At 38.7% G+C, this 25,911-nt stretch overlaps 1 protein-coding gene across 4 annotated transcripts in view; it reads left to right on the top strand.

Moving 5' to 3' along the window:
- Positions 1–40: 40 nt before the first annotated feature.
- Positions 41–25,911, top strand: part of ABHD18 (abhydrolase domain containing 18) — a 34,062-nt gene continuing 8,191 nt past the window's right edge. The window contains exons 1-12 of one of the 4 annotated variants that reach the window (XM_060246802.1): positions 41–336; positions 7,582–7,686; positions 7,811–7,895; positions 9,363–9,463; positions 11,166–11,244; positions 11,331–11,417; positions 13,652–13,677; positions 17,704–17,842; positions 19,007–19,096; positions 20,080–20,181; positions 23,020–23,392; positions 24,557–24,719. In XM_060246802.1, coding sequence (XP_060102785.1) covers positions 7,595–7,686; positions 7,811–7,895; positions 9,363–9,463; positions 11,166–11,244; positions 11,331–11,417; positions 13,652–13,677; positions 17,704–17,842; positions 19,007–19,096; positions 20,080–20,181; positions 23,020–23,392; positions 24,557–24,719 — 1,337 coding nt within the window. In that variant the 5' untranslated portion in view covers positions 41–336; positions 7,582–7,594. Of the gene's footprint in view, positions 450–7,580; positions 7,687–7,810; positions 7,896–9,362; positions 9,464–11,165; positions 11,245–11,330; positions 11,418–13,651; positions 13,678–17,698; positions 17,843–19,006; positions 19,097–20,079; positions 20,182–23,019; positions 23,393–24,556; positions 24,720–25,911 lie in introns of those variants that run through there. The other 3 variants (XM_060246801.1, XM_060246803.1, XM_060246804.1) reach the window with 3 other exon arrangements.

The raw sequence follows: 25,911 nt of genomic DNA, 5'->3' as shown, positions 1-25,911 counted from the left end.
CCAGACCCTTTATCTCAATAGCGCATAGAAAGACAGGTTTGTCACGTGACATGCTGGCCATGTGATTCTGGAAGATGTTGCCTTGAAGCCGCTGATTGGTGGGCGAGCGTTCCTTATTTTGAAAAAAAAGAAAAAGCCAGTGACCTACTGTCTCTGGAGCAGAGAATGAAAAGCGGAAGGTAGCGGCGACCTTCGATGGTCTGCTCGGCTTCTCTACTCGTGGTGTGTGGCGGGACGGTGAAAGCCACGCAGCGGAGCACAGGGGTTGAAAAGCAGGGCTGTGCCTGCGAGAAAGGCGCGCCCTGTGGCTCCCGTCTCTTTTCTTTCATTCGCTTCGTAAGTTCTGTCGCTTCGCGTGGCTCGGTGGGTGGAGAGAGATTGTCGCACCTTTGCTTGAGTCGGGTGAAACGTGCAGCCTGACGCGTCTCCCACTGGATACTTGCTAGGGAGTAAGTCCCGTTGAACTTGGACTCTTCCTTTTCAGTAGATGTGAGGGGAGGATTCCTGAAGTACCTTAAAGACTGGCTTTTTAAAGTTCTGTCAGCCTTCTGCGGACTGAATTGGACTGTAGCCCACGGGAAAGCTCATACAACTAGTCTTTTGGGTGCCACAAAAATTCTAATTTGGTTTTGGACTAACACGACTAGAGCTCTATGATTTAAAGAAGCGGGTTATGGCACTTTAGCGACTAAACTTTGTTCCGGATCCAGCATAAATTTTCGTAACCTAGAAGAACCCACCTATATTTGATATAGTTGTCTCTACACCATGAAAGGAAGATACATTGGAGCAACACAAGTCTCCTATTCGTTGCCTACTGTACCTAGTTAACACGCTTACTCCTCTTAGGCTCGTTATGCATAGTTATGGGCTGAACGTGGGTTGCTTGGAGTCTGAAAATCTGATTTTTTTAAAAAACGTAGTTTTATTTTTCTTTGGAAATCCTGATCTATTGGTCATCCCCCAGTGTTTGTCAGTTGCTTTTTTCTTGCCTATTCAAAGTAGGCTTTTGCATACTTTGTCTTCCCTGGCTTTGAACACTTAACTGCACTTGTTGCAATTTACTTGTAGACTATGTGTATCATTCTTGGTAATCTGCTCATGAGCCAGCAACACCCATCTCTGTAGTTTGGAAGTTCTGTTGATTTGTGAAATCTACTGTAGGTGGCAGGAGGACTGTAACAAAAAACTTGTGAGCATCAGAGACTTGTTCACACATTATGGTATTGGTATAGAACCTAGTTGGTACTGGGAAGTTAAGCTGTGGTAGGACAATGATAGCTACAAAAGGTTTTTCATACTTCCTGTGTGGTATAGAGGGTTACTTTGTAAAGTACTGCTGTTCCATTAAATCCTACTGGCATCTCTTTTTTCGAAGTTCCTCAGTGATCCATGGAACTCTCAGACATGTTGTCCCTGTGATTCTCTTTTTTGTGTTATTACTATCACAGCCATATGATTCTTCATTGTTGTAAAGAAAGAGTGTTAGAATATTGAACAGATTACAATGTGAGGCCAGTGGCACCTTAAAGAATATTGAACAGATTGCAATGTGAGGCCAGTGGCACCTTAAAGACTAACAAAATTTTATTCAAGGCATAAGCTTTTGTATGCATGCACACGAAAAATTATATGTTGAATAAAAGTTTGTTGATCCTAAGGGTATCACTGGACTCAAACTATGTTCTGCTGCTTCAGACCAACACAGCTACCTGCTTGGATTACAATGTAATTTGCTAAGGATATTTCAGGTTTGAAGGTAAGTTTATCTAGGCAGATTTTATGTACCACTTTAAAAAAGATTTCCTACTAGTATGTTTTTGAGGAGGATGTCTATAGGATGCTAATGGGCCAACTCACAACACTTTTGTTTTTTAAAAAAGTTTTCATATTGTTGGTATTACCTAGATAGCATATTGTATTTCATAGTAGATAAATTACTTTGGAAAGAGTATTATGGTAATATTTGGAAATCTGGAGTTTTTATCCTCCTTTACACTTTAAATTGGCTAATACATCTGATGAAGATATCTGTGGTTAAGAAACGAATCCCAACCGGAAAAAAAAGATGGCTTTGAACAAGTTATAGCTTCACAGGGACCACTAAGAATTGTTATGCATGTACAGAGCTGAGAAACTATGCTAGGTGTGTATAAGTGGGTTTTATTTAATGAGAATAGTTGTATTTGATCTGTTCATAAATGATACGTTGGGTCTTTGTGCCTTTAAAAGAACTTCACTTAAAAAAAACACAACTCTTTTCTCATATTCAGGGGAATGTTGTCATCTTTCAACAAGACCTGTGCTTTATCCCTGATTACATATGGCTTTATGTAACACAATGACCTTCATTATTGGTGCAATCCTAAAAATGCTTTCCTGGGAGTAATCCCTGTTGAATAGACTTGAGTAAGATTCTGAGTAGATCATTTTAGGAGTGTTCTCTTAAATTGTAATCCTGAACAGGAAAAAAAATGGGTATAGCTATGTTTAGAATTACACCCTTAGTCACAGAAATATATATAGCATGTCCAAAACATGGCTGATGCATTTTATTCACGTTGTAACTATTATGCTACTCATTAACCATTTTTCTGCTGTAGGATTTCATGGAGTTTTGATCTTTTGTGTCTTTATTTTGAGAGTATTACTATTGCTGGCACCAGGGTTTATAAACATGTATTTGCTTTTTCTTTAGCAAAAGCCAGGGCTTTAAGGTTAAAGATAGTTTAGTAATCCTAGTAGTGGTACTTCCCATGTTCTCTGTTGTTTACTTCTTTTATATCCTTCCATTTTTCTCTCCTTCATTTTATCCTCACAACAACCTTCGGGGTAGACTAGATTAAGAGTATGTGACTGATCGAAGGTCCACCACGAAGCTTTCGTGACAGAGTAGGGATCTGAATCTGGGTCTCCGACATTCTAATTTGCTACAGCATACTGCCTGGGAAGCTAAACCCGAGTCCAAGGGCATTATGAATTGACATAGGTTTGGTAAAATATCTCTTCCTTCTCTGTTCACCATCTTCCCAACATGCTAATCTTTCTGTGATTTCAGCAGTATCTTGGTACTTTACAAATGGAGGGTTTTTGTAACTATATTCCGATCTGGAGCAAAGATGTTTCAGAGGCTGATATAACTGGCCAATCATTTAAGGCCCTGGTTCCCAAACTTTCTGAGAGTGAGAACCCCTTTTTAACATAAAAAAATTCCTCAGAGCTCCCACATGATAGTAATTGTATTGTTAGTTTCCATTGAGTGAGAAAATACATAATGATGGAAGGATCAAAATGCTAATGTTTAGTGCATATATGGATTCATGGACCACTTTGCAGTAACTTGGCAGCCCTCCCAGGGCATTCCTGACCCCCAAGCTAGGAACCACTGATTTAAGGCATTTTGTGTTGCTGTGGCTTCTATTTTTCATAGGGTGTACTCTTGAGTCATGTTTACAGGGGTGCCAGAGCAAAATCAACTTGTGTGTTAGTTGCTACGTTATAATTAAAAACCTTTTACCATCTAGTTACAGTGCATTGGTTATTTGTTAATTTCTCATAGAGCAGTATAACCTTTGCATAGCTGTCAAATTTCTGAAATATCCCCAAAAGACAAAAAAAAATGTATAAGGAACAATGAGCAAACTGCATGACTGTGACAAAAGACAAACTGCACTGATGAAATATTAACTAAGCAATCACATTATGACAAAGGAGAGTGAAATTTAACATTGTTTACTTTGCTAGATAAGTCAGAGTTTAACACAGCTGTAGTACTGAAATAGTTGTTTTATTCAAACAAGAAGGAAAAAAATGAAGACTTGTTTTCTTGTTATGCATGTACAGAGCTGAGAAATTTCCTGTTCAAGTTTTAAACTTCAATTTCGGTAAAAGCATGGGAAAATAATACAAAAAATTATCATGCTTTGATTGCCTCATAATGTTTATGCAGGAGGTTTCCAGTTATGTGCAACATTTATAAGTTACATTTGATTCTTGGAAAAAAACCCTGAATTTATGTGGTTGACCAAATTATGGCTTGCCTGGCATGACTTGGTCCATGGGGTTGCAAAGTGTCGGAATCGACTGTGCAACTGAACAACAACAACAAAATGTTGCCACCTTGGAAGCAGACATTGTAGAGGTGAGATATTTGTGAACCCTAGAAGACAGTTTGCATTACAATCATGTGCAGAAATAATCAATGGTTTTAGACTGGACTAACTCTGCACAGGATTGTACTGTTGGTGAATGTAATGTGTTCAAATGTGTCCTGACATTTTCATATACCTAAAATAATGGATAAGAGGTCAAGTTCTCTTCTGGATTAATAATGGGTTAATTAATAGGATACAGAGATAAATGGGCAGTTTTCACAGTGGAAGGTGTTAAGCAGTGGAGTACCACAGGGCTTGGTACTAGGTCTGGTGCTTTTTAATTTCTTCATTATTTGGAGTTGAGAGTAAGCAGTGAAGGGGCTAAGTTTGTGGATGGCAATAAAACCAGGGCAGTGAAAACCAGGAAGGACCCGGACCTTTCTTGAGCAGGAATGCAGTAATATGCAAATAAGTTCCTGCTGGGCTTTTTCTATGAAAAAAAAGCCCCGGGAAGGACTATGAGGAGTTCCAGAGGGGTCTGTAGAGGCTGGAAGACTGGGTATCAGTGTAGTGAATGAGGTTCAGTATGGTCAAGTGCAAAGTAATGCACATTGGAGCCAAAAAATCCTAACTATAAATACACATTGATGGGGTCCAAACTGGCCAACTGACTAGGAGAGAGATCTAGGAGTCAAACAAGATAACTCACTGAAGTTTTTGACTCTGTGTGTGACTTCAATGAAAAAAGTCAAATGCTATGCTGAGATTATTAGGAACGAGACTGAAAACAAATCAGCCAGTGTAATCATGTCCCTGTAAAATCTGTGCTGTGGCTTCATTTGAAATATTGCGTATATTGCTGGTTGTCACACCTTAAAAAAAGATATAGTATTGAAGGTGCAGAAAAGGGCAACTAAAATGATTAAGGGGGTGGGATACCTTCCCTATGAAGGAAGGTTAAAGAGCTCTTCAGCTTGGAGAAACAGCAGTTGAGGGGTGACATGATAAGAGGTTTACAAAATTATGCATGGATAGAGAAGGCAGAGAAAGAAGTACTTCTTCAGCAGGGGAAGTAATACAAGCTGGTTAGGTCATGCCACCGCTTGCTCAGGTAGGGCTATGCAATAAGAACATAAGAGAAGCCATGTTGGCCAATGGCCCATCCAGTCCAGCACTCTTATTTCGCATGGACCCCTATTGGAGAGATCATGGGCTGCCTCTCCAGTTTGGATAGCCCTACTGCTTATGTAGGAGGCTAGAGCTCTGCTCCAGGTTAGACCTTTTAAAAACAACCTAAGAAACTGAGAAATTTCTAGGAAGCTTCAAGAATCCTCAGATTCCCTTAAGGAAAATATAAGGAGCACTAGGAACCTTAACCCACACCCACCCACCCCAGATTAAGAAGGTGAAGAGACTTTCCTGTATGTACGCAGTTGACCAAATTATGCCTTGCCTAAAGTTTTTATGTGTATTTGTGTTATCTTAAGGTTACCACCTTGGAAGTAGACATCTCCCACATGAAGCAGCTGTGGAGCTGTGTGAGTGTGAGACAGAGTGAGGGAGAGGGGAGGGAGGCAAGAGGCAGGAAGCAAAGAGACAGGGAGGGAGTTGGGGGGAAAGCTAGCTATGGCGTGGCTGCAGCAGCAGTCCTAGAAAAGAAAGCAGGAGAAGGATGTTGCTTGGGGGATAGATTTGGCCCACAGGCTACATGTTTGACACTCCTGTGGGCACAACCAGTACTTTTTTGGAAAGAAAATCACAAACAGGGAGAAGAAGTCATTGAAAGTTGAAGAGTCTTAAGAAGCTATAGCTGTGACACACTTGACAGGATGAAGGTTGGGCTGGTAGTAAAAAGTAGTATCTCTGTTAAAAGCTCTAAGAACAAAAGCTGGGATTGAGTTGAAAAATTCCCTCTCTATTACAAACACCTTAACCTCACTCAGACTAAGACAATATGTTCTCTTTTAAAAACAAGCCCTCTTTGAAGGTTCTCCCAACATTACATAGTGCAAATTCTCCCCCTTCTGCAATACTTGGAACTCCTGGAATTTTTCCAGTGGAAGATTCACTTACTAAAATTAGGTGTCTCTGTAATGGTATGGTTATGTGATGTACAACAGCATGTATTAATCTGTTCAACCATCTCTTCATCCACCCTAATAATATATCCAACAGTAGGATGAAAAAAATGACTAGGAAGAAGCATTCATTTTTAGATGTGACTGTAAAATCAATTGCCCAAGCTAATGTATTGTAATGTTTGGTGAGGACTTTGAACTGTAAACGAGGAAGTCTTCGGTTCAAGTCACTCACCATAGCCTCTGTCTTTAATCTGCATTATGGGGATAATACCACTGACCTATGTTACATTTACTCATGAATACTTGCAACAGATTGTATGTGAAGCGTTTTTTTCCTTCATATCATCAGATTTTACAGCTTTTAACAAAAACACACAAGATAGCAAAACATACAACTTTAGCAAAGATAGGGGTATTTTTAACATTCAAATTTCAACTGAATACAATTATACTACACCACAAGAACTAAATCTCATCAACATTCCCATGTCTTTGAAGTTATTAAAGTTTGATCATTAAGTAAACATCCTTTATTTTAGTAATCCACTTGCTAATTCTGGAGCATCTTTTGATTTCCAGTAACATGCAAAGATTAAACATGTGGCAACAGGGCTTTTTTCCCTGGAGGAATGGGCAGGACAGAGTTCCAGAACCTCTTCCTGGAAGCAAAATTTCAAAACTGCTCTACTCTTCGAATAGTGAATTGCCCTTCAACAAAACTTCCACATATGAAAAAATTGGCAGGCTCCTTATTACAAAACCAACATAAACCTGAACATGAATTGTATACTTTATTTAGTAAATGTCTGTGGAATATTTTGAACACTGTAAAACACTATATTTATAATCTATATAACAATGTGTAACTTTATGGTGTCTGTTCATTCTAAGAGATGCAGTTTTTAAGCTAGTTCTTATGTGTTCACTTTCTTTACATGTTATGCATTATTCAAACTATACATCCCATAGTTTGCTCAGAACTTGTATTCAACATTTTATGAAACCTAAACATATATATTAGTCTTGAACTCTGGCTCAGCTTACTGGGACTGGCCTACAAACCCAATAAAGTCAGACATGGTTCTGGGCAGTGGAAAAGATAGGTGGTAATGGTCAGAAATCCTAAAATTATAATGCTGGTTCTTTTCTTCCCATCATGTGATGCCCATGTCTTGTCTGTAGTTCAGTGAGCACAGTCTGCTTCCTGCAGGTTAAAGATGGGTTCTAGATCTGGAAAGGTTATATAGACCACTGTTTAAGTGACACTTCTATGTACGTCATTATTACTTCAATATTAATCTTTGCTTTCACTGAAGTTGTAAGTTAGACTTCTGTAGTTACTCTTGAGATTTAAAATTGCAGTATTTTTTCATCTGAAAATGTGCTTACATTTGGTCTTTTTTCAGATGAGTTTTGCTAATGGGTGTGAGCAAACTAGATGTTTTATACAGACGCCTTCTTCTTACCAAACTTTTCATTCAAGGATGGGGAAGAGCAGAAGATCTGAAAAGGTAGTGGAAGTAAATTAATACTGTAGTTCTTGATAAGCCCGTGTGATGGTACTTTTGAAAAATTAGAGTAAATATCAAGTGTATTCTGAAAACTTAAATAAATTTTGTTTTTATTTCTTAACAGAATATTTGAATTCAGAAAGATTATTGGAAACAGGGAAAAATGCCAGACTCTGGTTTCAAGGGACTATCCAGTGCATGTTAACAAGGTATTTTAAAATTAATGAAAATAATTGGAGCTTAAAGTTTCTATTCTGAGTTTCTGCTCAGCTCACAGATCTGTTTTAAACTCAAATTATGTGTTGTGATATCCAAAATGAATTGCAGCTCTTTTGCAAGTAGGATGTGAGGCTCAGTCTCTTGAGCTGGGAAAGGAAATTTGAGGAGAGGTTGTAGCTGAGCAGAAGAACCTCTGTTTTGCATGTAGGAAGTCTCAGATTCAATCCCTAACATCTCCAGTTAAAAGGACCAGGAATTAGGTAATGTGAAAGACCTTTGTGATCCTGGGGAACTGCTGCCAGTCTTTGTAGACAATGCTGACCTTGATAGACTGGTGATCTGATTTACCATAAGATAATTTCAGGTGTGTGATTCTCCTCCCTACTCCCTCCCCACCTCCCAGCAAGTAAAGGAAAAGACAAGATAGAACAGCTGCATTCTTTCTTTTGCCCCAGTGAACCCATATTAATTCATGTGGTCTCAGTTTACTCCCAACCAGTGGTGGTATGAGAAGCAATGAGCATTGCTTGCACCAGTTGCCATTTACTTCTGTGTCACCAGCAGCAGCAGATCTCCAAAAAGAGTGAGTTTAGAAGTGGATCCCACTCAAAGCCTCCTGAAAACTGATGGTTCAAACAAAAGGGTATTTCAGGTTAAGGGATATATGTAAGAAGGAGGTGGTGGTTGGATACACTACACTTTCCAGCATTACACACACCATCTTTAGAAATGTATAATCAGCAGCTTGCTGTGCCCTATTTCTCATACATTTCCTTTACACCATACTAATCATAATGGGAAACATCAGTTGCTGCTTGCAAATGGTATAGAAGACAATACAGGAGAGAATGACTTGCTTTACAGAAGACAATAACTTATGTTGGTATAGTAGTGCTAACAATTGGGCATCAAGAGAAATCTGGATGTTGTTTTGCCTTCTATTTTGAAGATTTGTATATGATGCTTATGGAAAGTGGATTTGCTGTGAATGACATGCTGATAAATATCAGGAATATTTTATATGTAGACATTGCTTTTGTCTTCATATACAATAGCTGACGAGTGGTGAGAGTCTCCTTTTCATAGATTTCAGTGGAAGACTGTTTTTGGATCTCTGTGGCTTAAGCAAATGTAGGGAATGAAAACACAATAGAACTATGTGTAAGGAAATTCTATAATTTTCCCCTGATTTTTCTTGGTATTTCAATTGAAGTAAAGCACTACTTATAAGACTGCATTTTTCTTGTGTTATGTAAAATATCTTTAGGAATCTAATAATTTAACAAACACATCAGTTTCAACCAGAAATTTCCTGCAAAAGTCTATGATGATATTTAAATTTGTGATCTACCTTGAGACTTCTTGAGGAGGGTGGAGTATAAGTGCTATAAATACATGCATCATTGCTATTTTTAATAGTGTTTGACAAACGGCTAAAATGCAATTTTTTTGTGTAGGTTGAAGAGCAATCAGATTGTAAGATCCTTAACGGACACTTTATTTCACCCTTGGCTCATTATGTTCCAGATATCATGCCAATGGAAACCATCACAGCAAGGTAAAGATGAACATGTTCCCTCAGTTATAAAAGTAATGAAAGCGAAATTAGTTGTTTCCTAAGCACTGTTGAAAAGGTAATACAAAGAAGCTTAGGTAAAAGGTTTCCTTTTCATCAGTAGGGATTTGTCCACATAAAATCATACTGGAAACTGCTGATATGTACTTGACTTCAAGCAATATGTCTGATAATAGTCTTGCTTGCATTCTTTTCCCATACCATAAACTAGCTAATTCCATTTATGCTTTAAAGAGCACTCGAACTTGGGCATCATGCTTTCTTTGCACACATGTACCAAACATCCTAAATTAGTACTTTCATGGAAAAATGTGGCATGTGAATTTGTACATGGCTGGAAGCAGCTGTGTCAGGACACTCTTGATAATTGCCTGCCACTTCTCTGGTCACCTGTTTCACAATGGTACATGTCTCTGTGTAAACTTGTACCTAAAGAATAGTGTATTTTGTGTGAAGAAAAATGTATTGTGTGAACTAGTTTAACATTGTAAATGTTATACTTTAGCTCAGGGGTGGGGAATATCCAGTCGGAGTGCCGTAAACGGCCCTCGAGATCACTTGGTGTGGCCCTCGGGGATTGCTGGGCCAAACCAAGCCATGTAGCAGCTTCCTTGGGGCCCAGCTAGCCAGCGAGGATCATGGGGTCTAGCTGGACAGCAGGGATCATGGGGCCCAGCTGTGCTATGCGGTGGCCTCCCTGGAGCCTGGCTAGCCAGCCAGGATTGCTGTGGGGCCTGGAAAAGTCACTGTCACAGTTCAGGTAAGTTTTCCCCTCATTTCTTTATTTCCCTTTCTATTTCTCCCCCCCCCCCCCATTTCTTTATTTCCTTTATTCCCCTTTATTCCTCTTTCTTCACCCCACTTCTTTATTTCTCTTTCTTTCAATTTCTTCACATTTCTTTATTTCCTTTTCCCCTTTATTTCCCTTTCTTTCCCTTTCTTCCCCCCATTTCTTTATTTTCCATTCTTCGCCCTTTCTTCCCCTCATTTCTTTATTCCTTTTTGCTGGCCTGAATTGTTCTCCCTCGGCACAGCACTGTTTTTTAAGTTGATAATTTTGTATGGCCCACGAATGATGTTATAAATATCCAAATGACCGTTGGCACAAAAAAGGTTCCCCACCCCTGCTTTAGCTTACAGGACTTCACTGTGAAGAACATTTGCTTCATTGCAACAGTTCTAGAACATTAGATTTGACTTTTTTGGTTGGGTTATGACTACATTAAGTAACTTTGTCATTGAAGCAGAAGGGAAGATGATAATAAGGTGGATGCCCTCTAAGGCAAAAGCCTATCCCTGACATAATTATGAAATGTTTTAAATATCTGCAATTGTGTATTTTAGTGTGTGTATGTATGTGCATATGTATAAATTCATACAACATAAATATTATATTGGTATGGTGGGTTTTGTTATTGGATATAATTACTGCTGAGATGTATAATGTTCATACAAGGGCATTTCCCTCCATCTTCAATTATTTGGTATGCTAGAGAAGTAATGTGTATGGCCCTTCAGTTTGTCAGTGTTCTACTCATTTGTCAGTGGAATCTTTGGAATGTAAAATGTATCAGAACGCTGACAGCCCATCCAGTACACTAAGAATGTTTCTTTTCTTTACGCTAGCCTACCCGTTGTGTCTTATGTAGGTAAGATTTTTAAATGGCTTCCTCTTTATTAACAGGTTTCAGTTTATAGTACCAAAGCTGTGGAGCAGCAAGCACAGACCTGTATGTGTTCATTTAGCTGGCACTGGAGACCATGTGAGCACACGGTTTAATATTACATTTTTAAACCTATAATGTGGATGCACTTTCATTTATCCTAGTTAAACTTCTGCCTTTTTTAGTACTTTTGGAGACGACGCACTTTAATGGCCCGGCCAATGATAAAAGAGGCTTGTATGGCATCATTGCTACTAGAGAACCCTTATTATATCCTTTTGTTCAAACAAAAAAAACACTTTATAAATTACAAATCTGGGTGAGAAAGATAATTTCATCTAGTCCACCTTTACTTCAAGTATTAATATGGTCAAATATTTGGTTACATGATATTGGTGCCAGGAAGTGTCTGAAACATGGTATCCAGTTCTTCCTGTACAAGTATGTGGACTAGAAATTGACTGAATTATCCTGTGGAAACATAGCCTCCAGATACCTAAATATTCTACTGGACAATTCAATATCAAAGCTGTCATGCTGTGGACATTTATAATTCTTAAACTCTTAAGGTATATGTAACCCTGAAGTAGCCAGTTGAAACAGCTACTACTAGGCCTCAATACACATGGACGTATATGCAGATGCATTTTGCTCAGATTCTTTTTCAGCAGCTGCCCCCTCCTCTCTGAACCTACTACCAAAATTCCTACATATGTTAAAAAAGGCATTCTTTAAATTAAGAGGGAATACTATTTGTAGCATTCAACAGCTTTTATGGCAAACCCCCAAAGCATGGAATTTTTGGAAGCTGATGTGTGCTTTGGAATCTCTCAGACCTTTAAGTGCATGTACATTCCTTTGCAACATCTTTGAGTGCATGTATACTCCTCTGGAACTTGGCACTTCAGTTAAACAACTAGATTAATTGCAAAACTGAAAGGCAGTTCTTACATAATCCATTTTAGATGAAATTGAAGGTTGTCAACGTGTTAACTAAATGACAAAGTGATTCTATCAAGGGTTTACACGTCAGCTTGGGGGTCCTACGTCCCATATTTGTTTTGTTTAATTTATTTCAAAAATATTGTTTACATAATGTACTGCTTTCTTTAGGAAAAACTGTAAACTTTGAAGGCACGGTTTTGCAACACTTTGTTTTTCTGAATATTGTTCACATATATTTTCTTAAATTAGGTATACAGATTGATGCAGGTATCCTTCTCCCCTTAAGGCAGTTAATTTTTTAAAGCTTGCCGTGGGTCACTGTGTTAAACTTTTGGAGGCTGGCTTCAATTTTGGCCATTTTGTGAGATTATTGCTTTAAATATTAATCTGCTGAACTTAATTGCATACAGTGAATGTCAGAATTAGTAGTTCACCATTAAAGTAACCGCTGTGTTTCTTAATTCACAGAAAGCCAATCTTAAAATAGGGGCATAATAAATCTTATCCATGTTGTGTATTCTGTTACTGAATTTGGAACTACCTGATGAAGTTTTTAGTAATAAGTCCTTCACTGGACCAGGTAAATTTCTGAAAGTATTGAAGAGTACGAGAGAAAGGGCCTTTTCATTCGCAGCTCCACACTGGTGGAACCAACTACTAGATGAAGTGCGGGCCCTGCGGAATCTTGCTCAATTTCATAGGGCGTGCAAGACTACCCTTTTCCAACTGGCCTTTTCTTAATGTGGATTTTAGTCTACTACATACAGCCATCATAAATTACAAGAGGAGAACATCTAGAATATAGCACCTGTAAATGTTAGTTTTTAACTTTGATGGTTTTAATTACATTGGTTTTAAATAGCAACTATTATGAATTATATATTGTATTGATATGTTCTATACTGTAATTATGTATTTATGTTGTGAGCCACCCTGAGCCTGCTGCGGTGGGGAGGGTGGGATATAAATAAAATATTATTATTATTATATTTAGGGTGATTTCTTAGCAATTTCTATTTGATCAGCCACTTTTTATTATGGTTTGAGATCAATTCACTTGTTCAAACTATATTTAAGATAGGTGCTAGTTCCTTTCCAACAGATGTTTGTACACTGTGGATTAGTGTGATTAATTTTTTATGTGGACATAGAAGTGATGAGGATTAGATTGAGCCCTTTCTGTATTTTTAGATTAGCTTTCTGTGAATTAAGCACACAGGTTTTTTTGCTTGTTTATGTCAGCTATACGTTTGAGCATTTCAATGTATGTCTTAATTATACTTTGGGTAGGATCCAATGGGCTCTTCTGCTTTTGAAACATGGAGAAGGGTTCCCCTTTGAGTTCCCTACAAGGGTATGCTATGGGTCATGAGACCTACATAAAGAAAAACTGTGTGGGAGAGAGAGGAACTAGAGTAAGTATGAGAATTTGGCAAGAGTGAGCAGAAAAGCTGGTTGGATTCCACCCTTTAAATCCATGTGTTTGAAAAAAATCAATCAATCTTTAACCCTGAGACACACATGCATTTCATGCTAATTTCTTTGACTCTTATTTATACATGGATGCAGAAAGCCTAAGGATCAGTTGTAAGTATTAAACATCCATCACATTTTATTCATTGCCCTATCTCCTTTTTCTGTTATGCAACACGAATGTCAGACAACAGGTAAATCTACTTAAAATTGTACAACTATCTTTGGATATAATGATAAAATTAAACAAATTAAAATTGTATATAAAGGTGAAATATTTTCACCACTTCTGAGTATCTCAGTGATCCCAGTGAAACTGATTATTTCTGTAGTCCATTGGAATGGGGGGGGGGGGGGGGAGGGTCATTTCATATCATGTCTTGGAGGCCCTTAAATATACAGGAGGACATTCTCATCACTTCAGAATGTGCTCCAGCCTATCATGAGGTGAATTATTCTGCCTGTCCAGTCAGTTTTGGAGAGGCTAACCTCTCAATGTTAGGCTATCATTAAGAATATCTTTTTTCTTGAAACTTGGGGTGAGGACTTGTGCTGGGCTATGATATGTGGTACTTAAAATTGTGAGATTCTTGCCAATTCTGAGTGCTATTCAACTTGGTGGGAAGCTCCTAGTAAGACAGAGGTGATACAAGATATAAGGGCCACAACTGTCAATGATATTGTGCTTCCTATCATAAATGTCTTTTGCTGAAAGTCTCTCTTTAGACCTTTGAGAGTCTTGCTGGATCCTTGTCTACTGTTGGACAAACAAGTGTCCATAGCAGTAAAGAATACCTTTTTCTGACTACATCTAGTTAAGAAGCTGACATTTAGTCTGCCACACTGGTCCGTACTTCTATAACCTTGAGGTTAGATTTCTGTAACATGCTGTACATGTGGCTGTTTTTGAAGACTGTCTGAGAACTGCAGCTGGCACAAAATGAGGCAGCCTGTTTGTTATCAAGTATTAGCTGACAGGACCATGTCACTCATATTTCGGTCTCTTAACTTCACTAGTTGCTATTTCCAGGTTCAAGGTGTTAATGTTCCCATTTAAAGCCCTTCATGATCTGGGCCCCGTGTACTTGAAGAACCACTTCTCCCTTGATGTTCCTATCTGGTAGGCTTGTTCTCCCCAATGAGATATGATGTCAGTACTTCCTTTGTCTAAGGCATGTTCTACAATAGTCTGGGAATCAGGCTTTTTCAGTGGCTGATCAGTGCTTGAGGAACAGCTTCTGGAAGAGGTCAGGGGGAGATCTTTCTCCTCCTGCTTTCCAGAGGGACTGCACTAAAAGGTTATTCCCAAGAACTTTGGTGACAGCCTGTGCAAAGGGGGATATCTTGCTAGTGGGAGGATAATGTGTTTTAAATATTGTTTTTATATTGCTTTTGATATTATTACTTGCCTTGGTTCCCAAAATTCTTGGAAGAAAAGCAAGTTCATAAATATTTTAAACAAACAAATACACCAGGGAATATAGAGAAAGAGGTTCTGTCCTTCTCAGGCTGGTATGAAATAAGATCCCATCCCTCCCTTTTGAGACTTCAGATGTCTGGAAGACTGAGGGGATTGCTTTTTGTTTCTTTGTAAATGCATACTGTCAGGTAGAGATTCCATGTCTTGTGGAATGTTGTTAATGTATTACTGTAGTGGTATCTTCAGTGTTCCAATCGAGTCTGTACTGTTGACACAGATTCACAGCAGGTATATTTCTGGCAGACAATTAAGAGAGAATGTACAAGCCAGTTGGCACACACTGAGACTTTAGTGCTGTGGTGGAAAAGCTTGCAGCAGGTCTTCTATAAATATGATCAAATTCCAGCCTATTGCTTAATATGGGGACTGTAAAGTAAAAATGCCTCTTGTTTCACAGCATTACAGTCAAGGAAATAGCATAGTTAAATCATTGCCCAGCCCTTTGAAAGAGGAGTGGCAGTCTGGCTTTGCCCAGGAAGGAAAGAGGATAATATAGAAGGGGGTTCTGTTTGGCTCTGTACATTGGCATGGGGTTACTGGGTGTTGGGCTTGCTGTTGGTCCTCAGTGATTACAACTTGCAGACATGGCTTTTTTTCTTGGAAGCATATGGCAGATTTATTTATTTATTCAGCTTATATCCTGCTCCATTTCATTGCCAAGCAGGGCTCAGGGCAGCTTCCAGCAAATATACAATAAGATCAACATATCACAGTTCTAATATCCAAATATTGCAAATTTTAAAAACCTAATAGTAAGTCTACTATGTCAGATGGCATCCCAGCAATCCTTCACAGGTGGGCAACTGGTGGAGGCAGTCAGCACAGAAAAAAATGTGTCCCAACAGTAAATGAAAATAACCTGGCAAAAAAGGCAAGAGGAAAAAGGAGGGGGGGGAGATCAAGACAGGAAGGAACAGGATAAAGAGAAAATAAGAAAAACTGGGTGGAAGGAGAGGAAATGGAGAATAAGGGAGGGGGGAGAAAGAGGGAGGGCAGCTGCTCTCTCCAGCTGTTAGTGTCCTCAATCATATGGCCACTGGAATATCTGGGTCTTACAGGCCCTGTGGAACTGAACCAAGTCCTGCAGGGCCTGAGTCTCACTAGAGATAGAGTTCCACCAGATTGAGGCCAGAGCCAAAGAGGTCCTGGTTCAGGACAGCTGGACCACTTTGGGGACAGGGATTACTAATAGGTTTTTAGTAGATGAGTGTAATGCTCTTTGAGGGGTACTTAGGGAGAGGGCAGTCCCATAGATACAAAGGTCACAGACTGTTTAGGGCTTTCAAGGTAGGTACCAAAACCTTGAACCTGATTCAGTACTCAATCTAGAGCTAGTGCAGCTGGTAGAGAATAGATTGGATATGCATTCTCAAAGGGGTCCCAGTAAGAACCCACACTTTTGCAGTCTGGACCAGTTGAAGTTTCTGCAGCAAGTTAAGGCTAGCCCTAGATAGGCTGAGTTACAGTAGTCTTATCTAGAGATGTCTGTTGCATGGATCACTGTGGCCAGGTCAGCACAGGATGGGTAAGGGATCCGTTGCTGAGCATGACAAAGAACACCGTCCTGGCTGTATTTGTTTGTTAATTTAAAAAAACAAAGTAGTATAATTTCTGTTTTCACAAACAATAACAAAAATGACATTCAGTACATTACTATAATTATATATAGACTATCATCTTACAAGAACACAAACATAGGCATGGACATAAACATAGACCATCATTTATGGTCATCTACTTTTGCTATTTGATTTCTACCTAAATTACATACTAACATGTTTATTACAATTGTCAGCACTATGTGAATTACACACAACTTGCTGAAAGTTGAAGCAGCTTATTTGAAATCCTGTCCATACAGTAATCATGGATTTCACAATTCATCCAGTAATTCATGGCCAAAGTCTACAGTTGTTCTACTTCAAAATGTTTTCCTGCACTGTCAGTGTACTCTAGCTTCTTGCCACATAGTATCTGATGAGGAGCATATTAAGAAATGAAGAGTAGTTTTAAAAAGGGGGAGAGGGAACAGTTCTGTGAACTGCTTTGATGTTTATTTTAAATCAATTCCATATCAGTATAGTGACTCAGTTTTAACTCTGCTGCTCTTATTTATTTAACTGCTAGATTTAAGGTATGTTAATATGGGGAGTATATATTTTTATTTTTCTGCTGGCTTTATGTTGACTGATAATTATTGTTATAACTTTAAATTGTTTTTAGTGTTAGTTGCTCTAAGAAGAATGTGGTTGAAGAAGAATGTGTAAGGGCTTTAAATAAATCAAGGGGCCCAGTTGATCTACACTATTATTATTATTATTATTATTATTATTATTAATGAATTGCCCAATCCCTGCTATTTAGGGAATATACAAGTCCATAAGAAAACATACAAATACAACAGTCAATAACTTAAAACATTTTTAAATCAGATGGCGATAATTAACCTGGGTTAACTGACAATATTGCTTCCTCTGTTTATTTCATACTTTGTAAAAATGTGTCTCAAATGAAATGGTTGGGGGTCAAGATGTTTCCTTCCCCTGATTATGATCTGGTATAGTTAATGATTTAGTTAATGATTCATAGGTGTAGTTAAATGGGAACTGTTTGTTTCATTGTTTGGAAAATAAGTTTGCTTTTCTTTCTTGGGAGGAAAGAAGGTCAAGTCTAAAAAATGTGTCTGACCTATTTGTGATGGGAGGTGCTCTTGTGCTAGAATCAGCAGCTCTTTTGCACTGGCTTGAGAGAGAAGGCTATGGACCCTTAGGAATGACTGGAATATCAATGGGAGGACATGTAAGAGCTATTCTTTATTTCTGTTTCTTATTAATGATTGTGCCATTCAGTATTGCATGCATATGGTAACAAAAATCTGTATTAGCTTTCTGCTGCAGGTTCCATTTTGGTTTTTTAAAGAAGCAATAGTGTAAATGAGGGGTTAGATCAGGCTAAATGTTCTATTAGTGGAATGGAACCTTCCTGCTTCCCTCTGCAGCCTACTGATCCTTATGAAATGCTGCCTCTGCAAGATTGGGGACCCTGAAGAATGACATGGCTGCAGCAGGAAGGGGGAAATCAGTGGAAATTGCCAATTTAGTTTGGATCTAACCTGAGATTTCATCATATAGCACTTGAACAAAAATGGGATCTCTGATCATTCTGCTTGCATAACAGTGGGACTGTGACTTCTGCCAGTTGCACCACAACCTCCTATGCTGCATTCTGTGGTGTTTCTGAGAGTCCTCAGGTCCTTGGGAACTACTTCTATGTGACTTGGAGGGCAATGGCAGCAGCAGGTGATAAGTTCCATGAGTGTAGCTCTGTTCACTGTTCTTCGGATCTGACTTAGTGTGTGTTTAAAAGTTCTGTGAAAGACTGAAAAGGCAGTCTCTGAAATTTGCTCTTAAATTTTAAATGACTGTTTACCTTTCCTTTAAAACTATTTTTAGGGAACATCACTGAAGTGTGTATACACTCAGTATTGTACATGTTATTCATTCATTCTGTCTCCAGTATTTTATTTTGAACCAGTGTCTGCAATGTACCTCCCCTGGTCTGGGCAATTTCTGATAATTGACACATCCATGGAAACTCAAGTTGAGGGACACTAAATTAAGTGACTTTCCTTTGATCACATTCTTACCCAGCCCAGCTTACTTCAACATGACTGTTGTAAATAGGACAATCCTGTGTTACTCTGAGCTACTTCTAAGAAGGCAAGGATATAAGCATGATCATTATTAACAATTACCAGTTTAAAAAAATTGTATCTTGAGTAACTTGCATAGAAGTCATTTGTAATTAATGGCATATGGGAATGGTGTGTTGTTTTCCTGATTCTGTGTCCTACAGTTTGTTGAAGTCTTTTCACTGTTTCTCTCGTAGGTGAGAAATGATGTGTTTTTCAAAAACTTTTTCAAAGTCCTAATAAAGTGTGTATCCTTTTTTTCTGTTTAACAGATGGCATCATTAGCAGTATCAAACTGGCCAAAACCTTTGCCCCTAGTTCCTTGTCTATCCTGGTCTACAGCTTCTGGTGTATTTACTACGGTAATGCAGCAGTAATTAATAGTATACAAGGTGTACAAGTTCAAAGATTTCACTTTTAAGGTTGTGATAATATGCAATAGAAATAGATGAGTATTTGAGATTATGGCAGAGTTTCGACCTGAGTTCGATCCCGGCGGAAGCTAAGTTCAGGTAGCCGGCTCAGGGTTGACTCAGCTGCCCATCCTTCTGAAGTCGGTAAAATGAGTACCCAGTTTGCTGGGGGGAAAGTGTAAATGACTGGGGAAGGCAATGGCAAACCACGCCATAAAGTCTGCCGTGAAAACATCGTGATGTGACGTCACCCCAGAATCAGAAATGAGTGGTGCTTGCACAGGGGACTTCCTCCCCCACCCCCCAAGACTGTGTTATGGGAGGTGATATTTTTCTAAACTTATTCTACCTCTCAGTTTAGGATACTGGCCATTTTCAAAAATTATTTACTATGTGGCATCTTTAAGCCCCATTGCGCAGAGTGGTAAAGCTGCGGTACTGCAGTCCTAAGTTCTGTTCACAACCTGAGTTTGATCCCAGCAGAAGCTGGGTTCAGGTAGCCAGCTCAAGATTGACTCAGCCTTCCTTCCTTCTGAGGTCAGTAAAATGAGTACCCAACTTGCTGGGGGGAAAGTGTAGATGACTGGGGAAGGCAATGACAAACATCCCATAAAAAGTCAGCTGTGAAAACATCGTGATGCGACATCACCCCAGAGTCTGAAATGACTGGTGCTTGCACAGGCGACTGCTTTTACCTTTACCTTAAAAATATATATATTTTTAAGAAACACAAGGACAAAGCTCCCATGTTGAAGTAGTTGCATGATTATTTGACCCTGGCCTTTTATTTGTAGATATTCTGAGGGAAGCCTCTTTGGCAGTTGGTGAAAATACTGCAAAATGAACTTTACCATAATGAAAATTGATAGGTATCTTCTGTCTCGTAGCTTCATAATGCTGTTGTGCAAGAAGTAACTGCCTTTTAATTTTAGGGTGTACTGAGCAAAGCAGTGAACTGGAGGGAGCTGGAAAAACAGTATTATAGTCAGAGTGTATATGAAGAAGAAATCATTCAGATGCTTGAATATTGTGGGGTAAATATATTTTTAATACAGACTAACCATGTTCAGTTTGTAAAAGAAACTTGTTACTTGCCTATGCTTAGACCAATACAATATACAGTTATATTTATTTTCTTTGACATGGGTATTTGTAGATGAACAAAATGATATTAATATCTATAGCAAAATGCATCTGCCTTCTCCTATACTGAGTTATATTTGAACGTGTATATTAGGTAGCTTCTCATGGTCAGAGTTACCAGGTTAACTGCAGTGGTGTGTTACACAGCTCAGTACAAAGGAGCAGTGTATGCCAAGACTTGGATCTATCAGAGAACCTAACTAGAAATCTGAATTGGGTATTCACATTGTAAAAAATATTTGAACCTCTCTGTATGTGGCTTGCTGAAATGAGCTCAATAACATTTATTACATAGTCATTACACCTTTAATACAGTCACCTACAGTTCAGTGTGGAATGGCTGTATCTCATTAGCAGAATGCAGAAGGCCCAAAGTCCAGTTCCTGGTACCTCCAATTAAAATATGTCTGTGGCAACACTGGAAATATTGATGTCTGAAATCCTATGAAGTTGCCTGGTTCAGCCAGCTCAGAATTGTGTAGTCTGATGGGTAGTGACTTGGTGAGGTCTTGGGCTTTAAGCTGGAACTCACAGGGATGGAACCTAGGGCTTGCTGCATCCTATGTGTGTACTCTAGTGCTGAGCTAGAAGATACTAAACATCCAAAATCCAGGTTATTAATTAAATGGAGCTATTAATCCAGGCAACACTAAGTAATTCGTGTGTGCCTTAGGGCTTCCGTTAGCCTTTTATAACATGATACTGTATCCAGAAACTTTATGCATGCAAAGCCTATGCTGTGGCTCCATAAATAGAAAGCTGCTGCCAATAAGAGTAGCTAACACTGTGCTGTATAGGCCAGTAGCCCATATAAGGCAGCCTCTAGTGGCTTTTTGTGGGCTGTAGGAAGTAGAGTAAATAAGCTGCATTTTGATATGAACAGTAAACATATTATTGCCAGGCTTTTAAAAAAGTGAAATGTTGGTGTGAGCCAGTTCTATTTAACCCAAGCAAGAGCTCTCTGCATAAGAACTGAAACAGTGTTGTTCTTTCAAAAGTAAGTGGATTATTAGATCCAGTTTGCTTTTTCATTCAGTCCTGCCCAAATTCTCTTTCTTCCTATATCCCCCATAGCACATGTATTTTTGTGCATTTAAGTCTTCCTGTGATCCCCAGCACAACCTTTGGGTTTTTTTCATCAGCAGGATTGGAGCCAACCCAGTATCTTTTTTCCTCCCATTGGTAAAATGAATTCACCTCTGTTACAAATAAAATTCATCTTTGTGTCATATATGTCTTTTAAAAACCTTGCCCAATTGGTATGTCTTGTTAACATTCATATATTCATTATGGATCCATTGGAGTTTTGTTTTGGATGTCAGTTCTCTTGGCCTTGTTTATTTTGAGTGAGATATCTGAAGGGCAGGGAAAAGGGATGTATGAGGGGGGAAATTCATTCAGGAGGCACAAGTGTATGGAAAGAAGAGAGTATCTTTATGTGGCTACATCTACCTTTTTTCCTCCTCCTGTCTCTTCAAGCAGGGAAATCTCTTGGAAGGACAAGAGAGAAACCCAGGTGCCATGCAAAATCATTTTATCCCCATCCCATGGGGAAAAATTGTGCGAAGTGTTGGGGGAAAATGTGAAAGTGGAAAAAAAAACCATTCTTCCTCATGCATCCTGATTTCCTCATCTCACAGACTGTTTCAATTACTATAGTGATGGGAGGAAGGAGTGATGATTACATGCTGGCATATTGTTTGTTGTGAAGAGCACGGCATCCTCCCCAACTCTATATCCGTGTTTGCAGGCAAAACTAAGCTACCTGGAATTTCTTAAATCTAAAGGGGAATAGAACACCTAGAACTCCTGTCCCAAGTGTAAATAGTTCCAACCATGTGAATAATTAGCCCTTTACATATTAGCGTAGAAAAGTCTCCTGATCCTATCATGTATCTATCTAATTGAAATGATGGCTAGGCTCTTCTATTTATCTGGAAACATGAATTGTATTTTAAATAGAACTGGACATTTTGTACTTTGATGTCATTAAAGGTTAAATAATTCTATGTTCTTGGCTCTGCTTCATCCGTTTAAAAAATGAACTGGAGATGTAGAAAATGGGGGCAGATGTGATGAAGTAGTTACACAATAAAGCTATTCAACAGACCTGAACTATTTTCAACATTTCTCTTTCCAAGGTGTCTCATTTTACTTTTCAGATGGAGTTAGTACATATAATACACGTTTAAACACTGTAAATATTCTGCTATTTAATTTAGGTTTACTGTGATTTAACACCATCATTTATGACATGGAGATGACACCACAGGGTGAACTCCCTGGAATGTGTTCATGGGGGTCAGATCTGAAATACCCGAAAACTCATTTCTTTTCCTCAGGTGTAGTTAAATAACAAATTGACAATATGGAGTTCATTCATGAGGAAGTTTCACTATTGAGCAATGGCAGGGGGAAATCACTTTGACTTTTACTATTAAAGACCTTGGAAACAATTACTGGAGAAACCAAGGTAAAGTAATCTTAATGGGAGGTGTTCAAGATTTAAAAATGACCACTGTACTATGAAACTGTCATGCACTCCAGAAAAACCCAGCCTTATTAAATCAGAATGACTGCTTATTTAGGAGGCAAAACAATCTTAGCTTGTTGCACCTGTCTTAACAGAGCAACTTTTTTTTCAGGACAGCAAGTAAACTATTAAGTTATGAGAACACTGAATACTGTTCAAAAGAGCCTCAATTGAATAGGCATCTATTTCTGTTTAGACAGATTCATTCAAGATGGGACAAGACTTTGTTAAAAATTCTCCTGGCAGTGTGGACAGCTTAAGCAACCTGGATCTGAATTCTAGTATGCAGAACTTGGATACCAGAAGCAAAGTTCCATCATCGGAAGGTGGCCGCTGTCTTAGCACTAGCAAAAGTACTCTAAGTGCCTCAGCAGAAGGATTGTTAGTCCAAGAGGCATCAAAAATGCAGTGCATAAACCAGACGTTTTCAACCACCAGCAATAGCAATAAGGACTTTACTTACGAGCAGAAGCATCTGATAAGTGGGAAAAATGACACTTTACAGAGAGAATCTCTAAGGTTTATGAAAGGGGTGATGGATGAATGTACTCATGTAGCTAACTTTTCAGGTACAAGTTAATTTTAAAACAGATTTTTATATTTCTCTGCTGTCGCTCCTGCTTAATTCATTCATGTTTAACACTACTGCATCTTCTTTTGAACAGTCTTTTTTCAGTCTGCCTTACAAAGTAACTCCTCTTGCTAATGATCACACTTATTAACGTGGATTTGTCTTTTTATGTTTATCTTGTTCTGTTCAATGGGCTGTATTGATCTTTCCAAATCCAATACATCAATTGCTGTTTAGTTAGTACCCATTGCATTGTATCTGTTCCACAAATGCTGGAATGAAGTTCAAGTCCAGTAGTACCTTAAAGAAAAACAATTTTCCAGAGTATAAGCTGCAAATGACAATGAAGATCCATTTGTATCTGACAGAGTGAGCTTTTACTCATAGAAGCTTATAACCTGGAACATTTTGTCAGTTTAAGAAGCTATTGGACTTGAATTTTGTTCTACTGCTGTTGGTAACACAGCTACCCACCTGACATTTTGGGGAATGGCTGTATTTGTTGCTTTATTCCGACAACCAGATTGTAGAGAGCTGGAGCAGCAGCAGTTTGGATGATGTAACTTACATATGCAAAGACAAGAGTAGAGCAGGTATAGCAGAGGCAGAATGGAGGACATGACACTTGTACATATCCATGCCAGTAGCATCAGGCCCTTTTTGCTGCTACAGCCACAGAACATGAATATAACAATCCTGAGTATCAAGACATATAAATGGCTTCCACAAAGTAGGGGCTTCAGAATGTTCAATACTGTGCCACATATATGAAATGAGTTAATGATTAGATGCACCATTAATATTACCCCAAATGTTTGCAAACTATGCACACAGAGCACATAAGGAGACAGAGTGAAACCATATGCTAACATATATGGGAGGTGGTGCAACAGCATCTTGGAACTATATAACGACCATAAGAGGGTCATTAATCTGTTTTCAGAATCTCTTGCTTGATTACTTTTTTCTTTTGCTACCCATTTTGATTTTAATGCAGTCTAATGTAATCCACACGGTACTATTCTGGCAGTAAAAAAAGCCTTAGTCTATGTTCAGTAGTTGTCATTTGCTGAATAATTAATTTTAAATCCCTGCACAATTAACCAGTATTTTTCTAACTGTATTCAAGGGACATTTAAAAGTACTTGACTTTTCTTCTCAGTTCCAGTTGATCCAACACTGATCATAGTTCTTCAAGCTAAGGAGGATGCTTATGTTCCAAGAACTGGAGTGCGTAGCCTTCAAGAAATATGGCCAGGATGTGAAATCAGATATTTGGAAGGAGGTCATGTTAGTGCATACCTCTTCAAACAAGGATTGTTCAGGTAAGTATTCAGAATAAAAAAATGAAGATAAAACACAGCTTTTTATATTCTTTAATACTGCATTTGTTAGCCCTGACCTGGATAGCCCAGGCAAGCCCAATCTCATCAGATCTCAGAAGTTAAACAGGGCCGGCCCTGGCAAGTACTTGGATGGGAGACCTTCAAGGAATACCAGGGCTGAGAGGTAGATGCAGGAAAACAAGCCACCTCGCTGAATGTCCAAGCTCTACTTAGGGTAACAAGAAGTCAGGCATCACTTCCAGGCTTATGCACACGCATACACAAATAGCATTTTTTTAAAAACTGCATTTATTGGTGCATTAAATAAATTTAAATATCAGTTCTCCACTGTAACAGTGTCTTACAAACTAAAACTATTTTTTTCAATAAAATACTCACTAAAAGTTCTTATGGATCTGACCCAGTGGTCCAGCTAGCCCAGCACTGAGTTTCATATAATGCCCTGGAAAGTGCTCCGCAACAGGGGCACAAAGGTCCTTGTTGCTGTTTCCCAGCAGCTGTCATCAGAAGATTAGGGCCACTGAACATGGTGGCTCCATTTAAGCCATTATGACTAACAACTACTTTAGCCATACAATGCATAAATCTCTATGCTCTGTCCCCCTCCCTGATCGGGGCTTTTCATTTCAGGAGAAAATTACTACCAATCCCTTCACTCTCTCTCCTTATAGGAAAAGTACTCTAGTCTTTTGATCATTTTGGTTGCCCTTTTTTCATTTCTTTCAGTCCAACCAACCTCACAGGGTTGATTGTGGCAGAAAGGAAATGCAAACCATATATGCCATTCTGAGTTTCTTGGAAGAAGGGCTCCATAAAAATGTAAAAATAGAATAGCCTACAGTTAGCATTATCTATCTTGTAAATCAAAATTTTAAATAGCAGATTTGCAAACCATAGTTAGGATCAGGGCTTTTTTTTGTAGCAGGAACTCCTTTCTATATTAAGCCACACACCCTGATATAGCAAATCCTCCTGGAGTTTAGAGTTGGCCCTGCACTAAGAGCCCTGTAAGCTCTTGAAGGATTGACTACATCAGGGTGTGTGGCCTAATATGCAAAGGAGTTCCTGCTACAAAAAAAGCCCTGGTTAGGATAGACCTGATAAGCATTAATTGTGATTACATGTGCCTGAATGGTAACTGTAAGCCATAATGAACCAGAATACAATCCGA

This window comes from Heteronotia binoei, chromosome 9 (genome assembly GCF_032191835.1).
Source record: "Heteronotia binoei isolate CCM8104 ecotype False Entrance Well chromosome 9, APGP_CSIRO_Hbin_v1, whole genome shotgun sequence".
NCBI lineage: Eukaryota > Metazoa > Chordata > Lepidosauria > Squamata > Gekkonidae > Heteronotia > Heteronotia binoei.
This window is presented reverse-complemented; position numbering and strand designations above follow the sequence as displayed.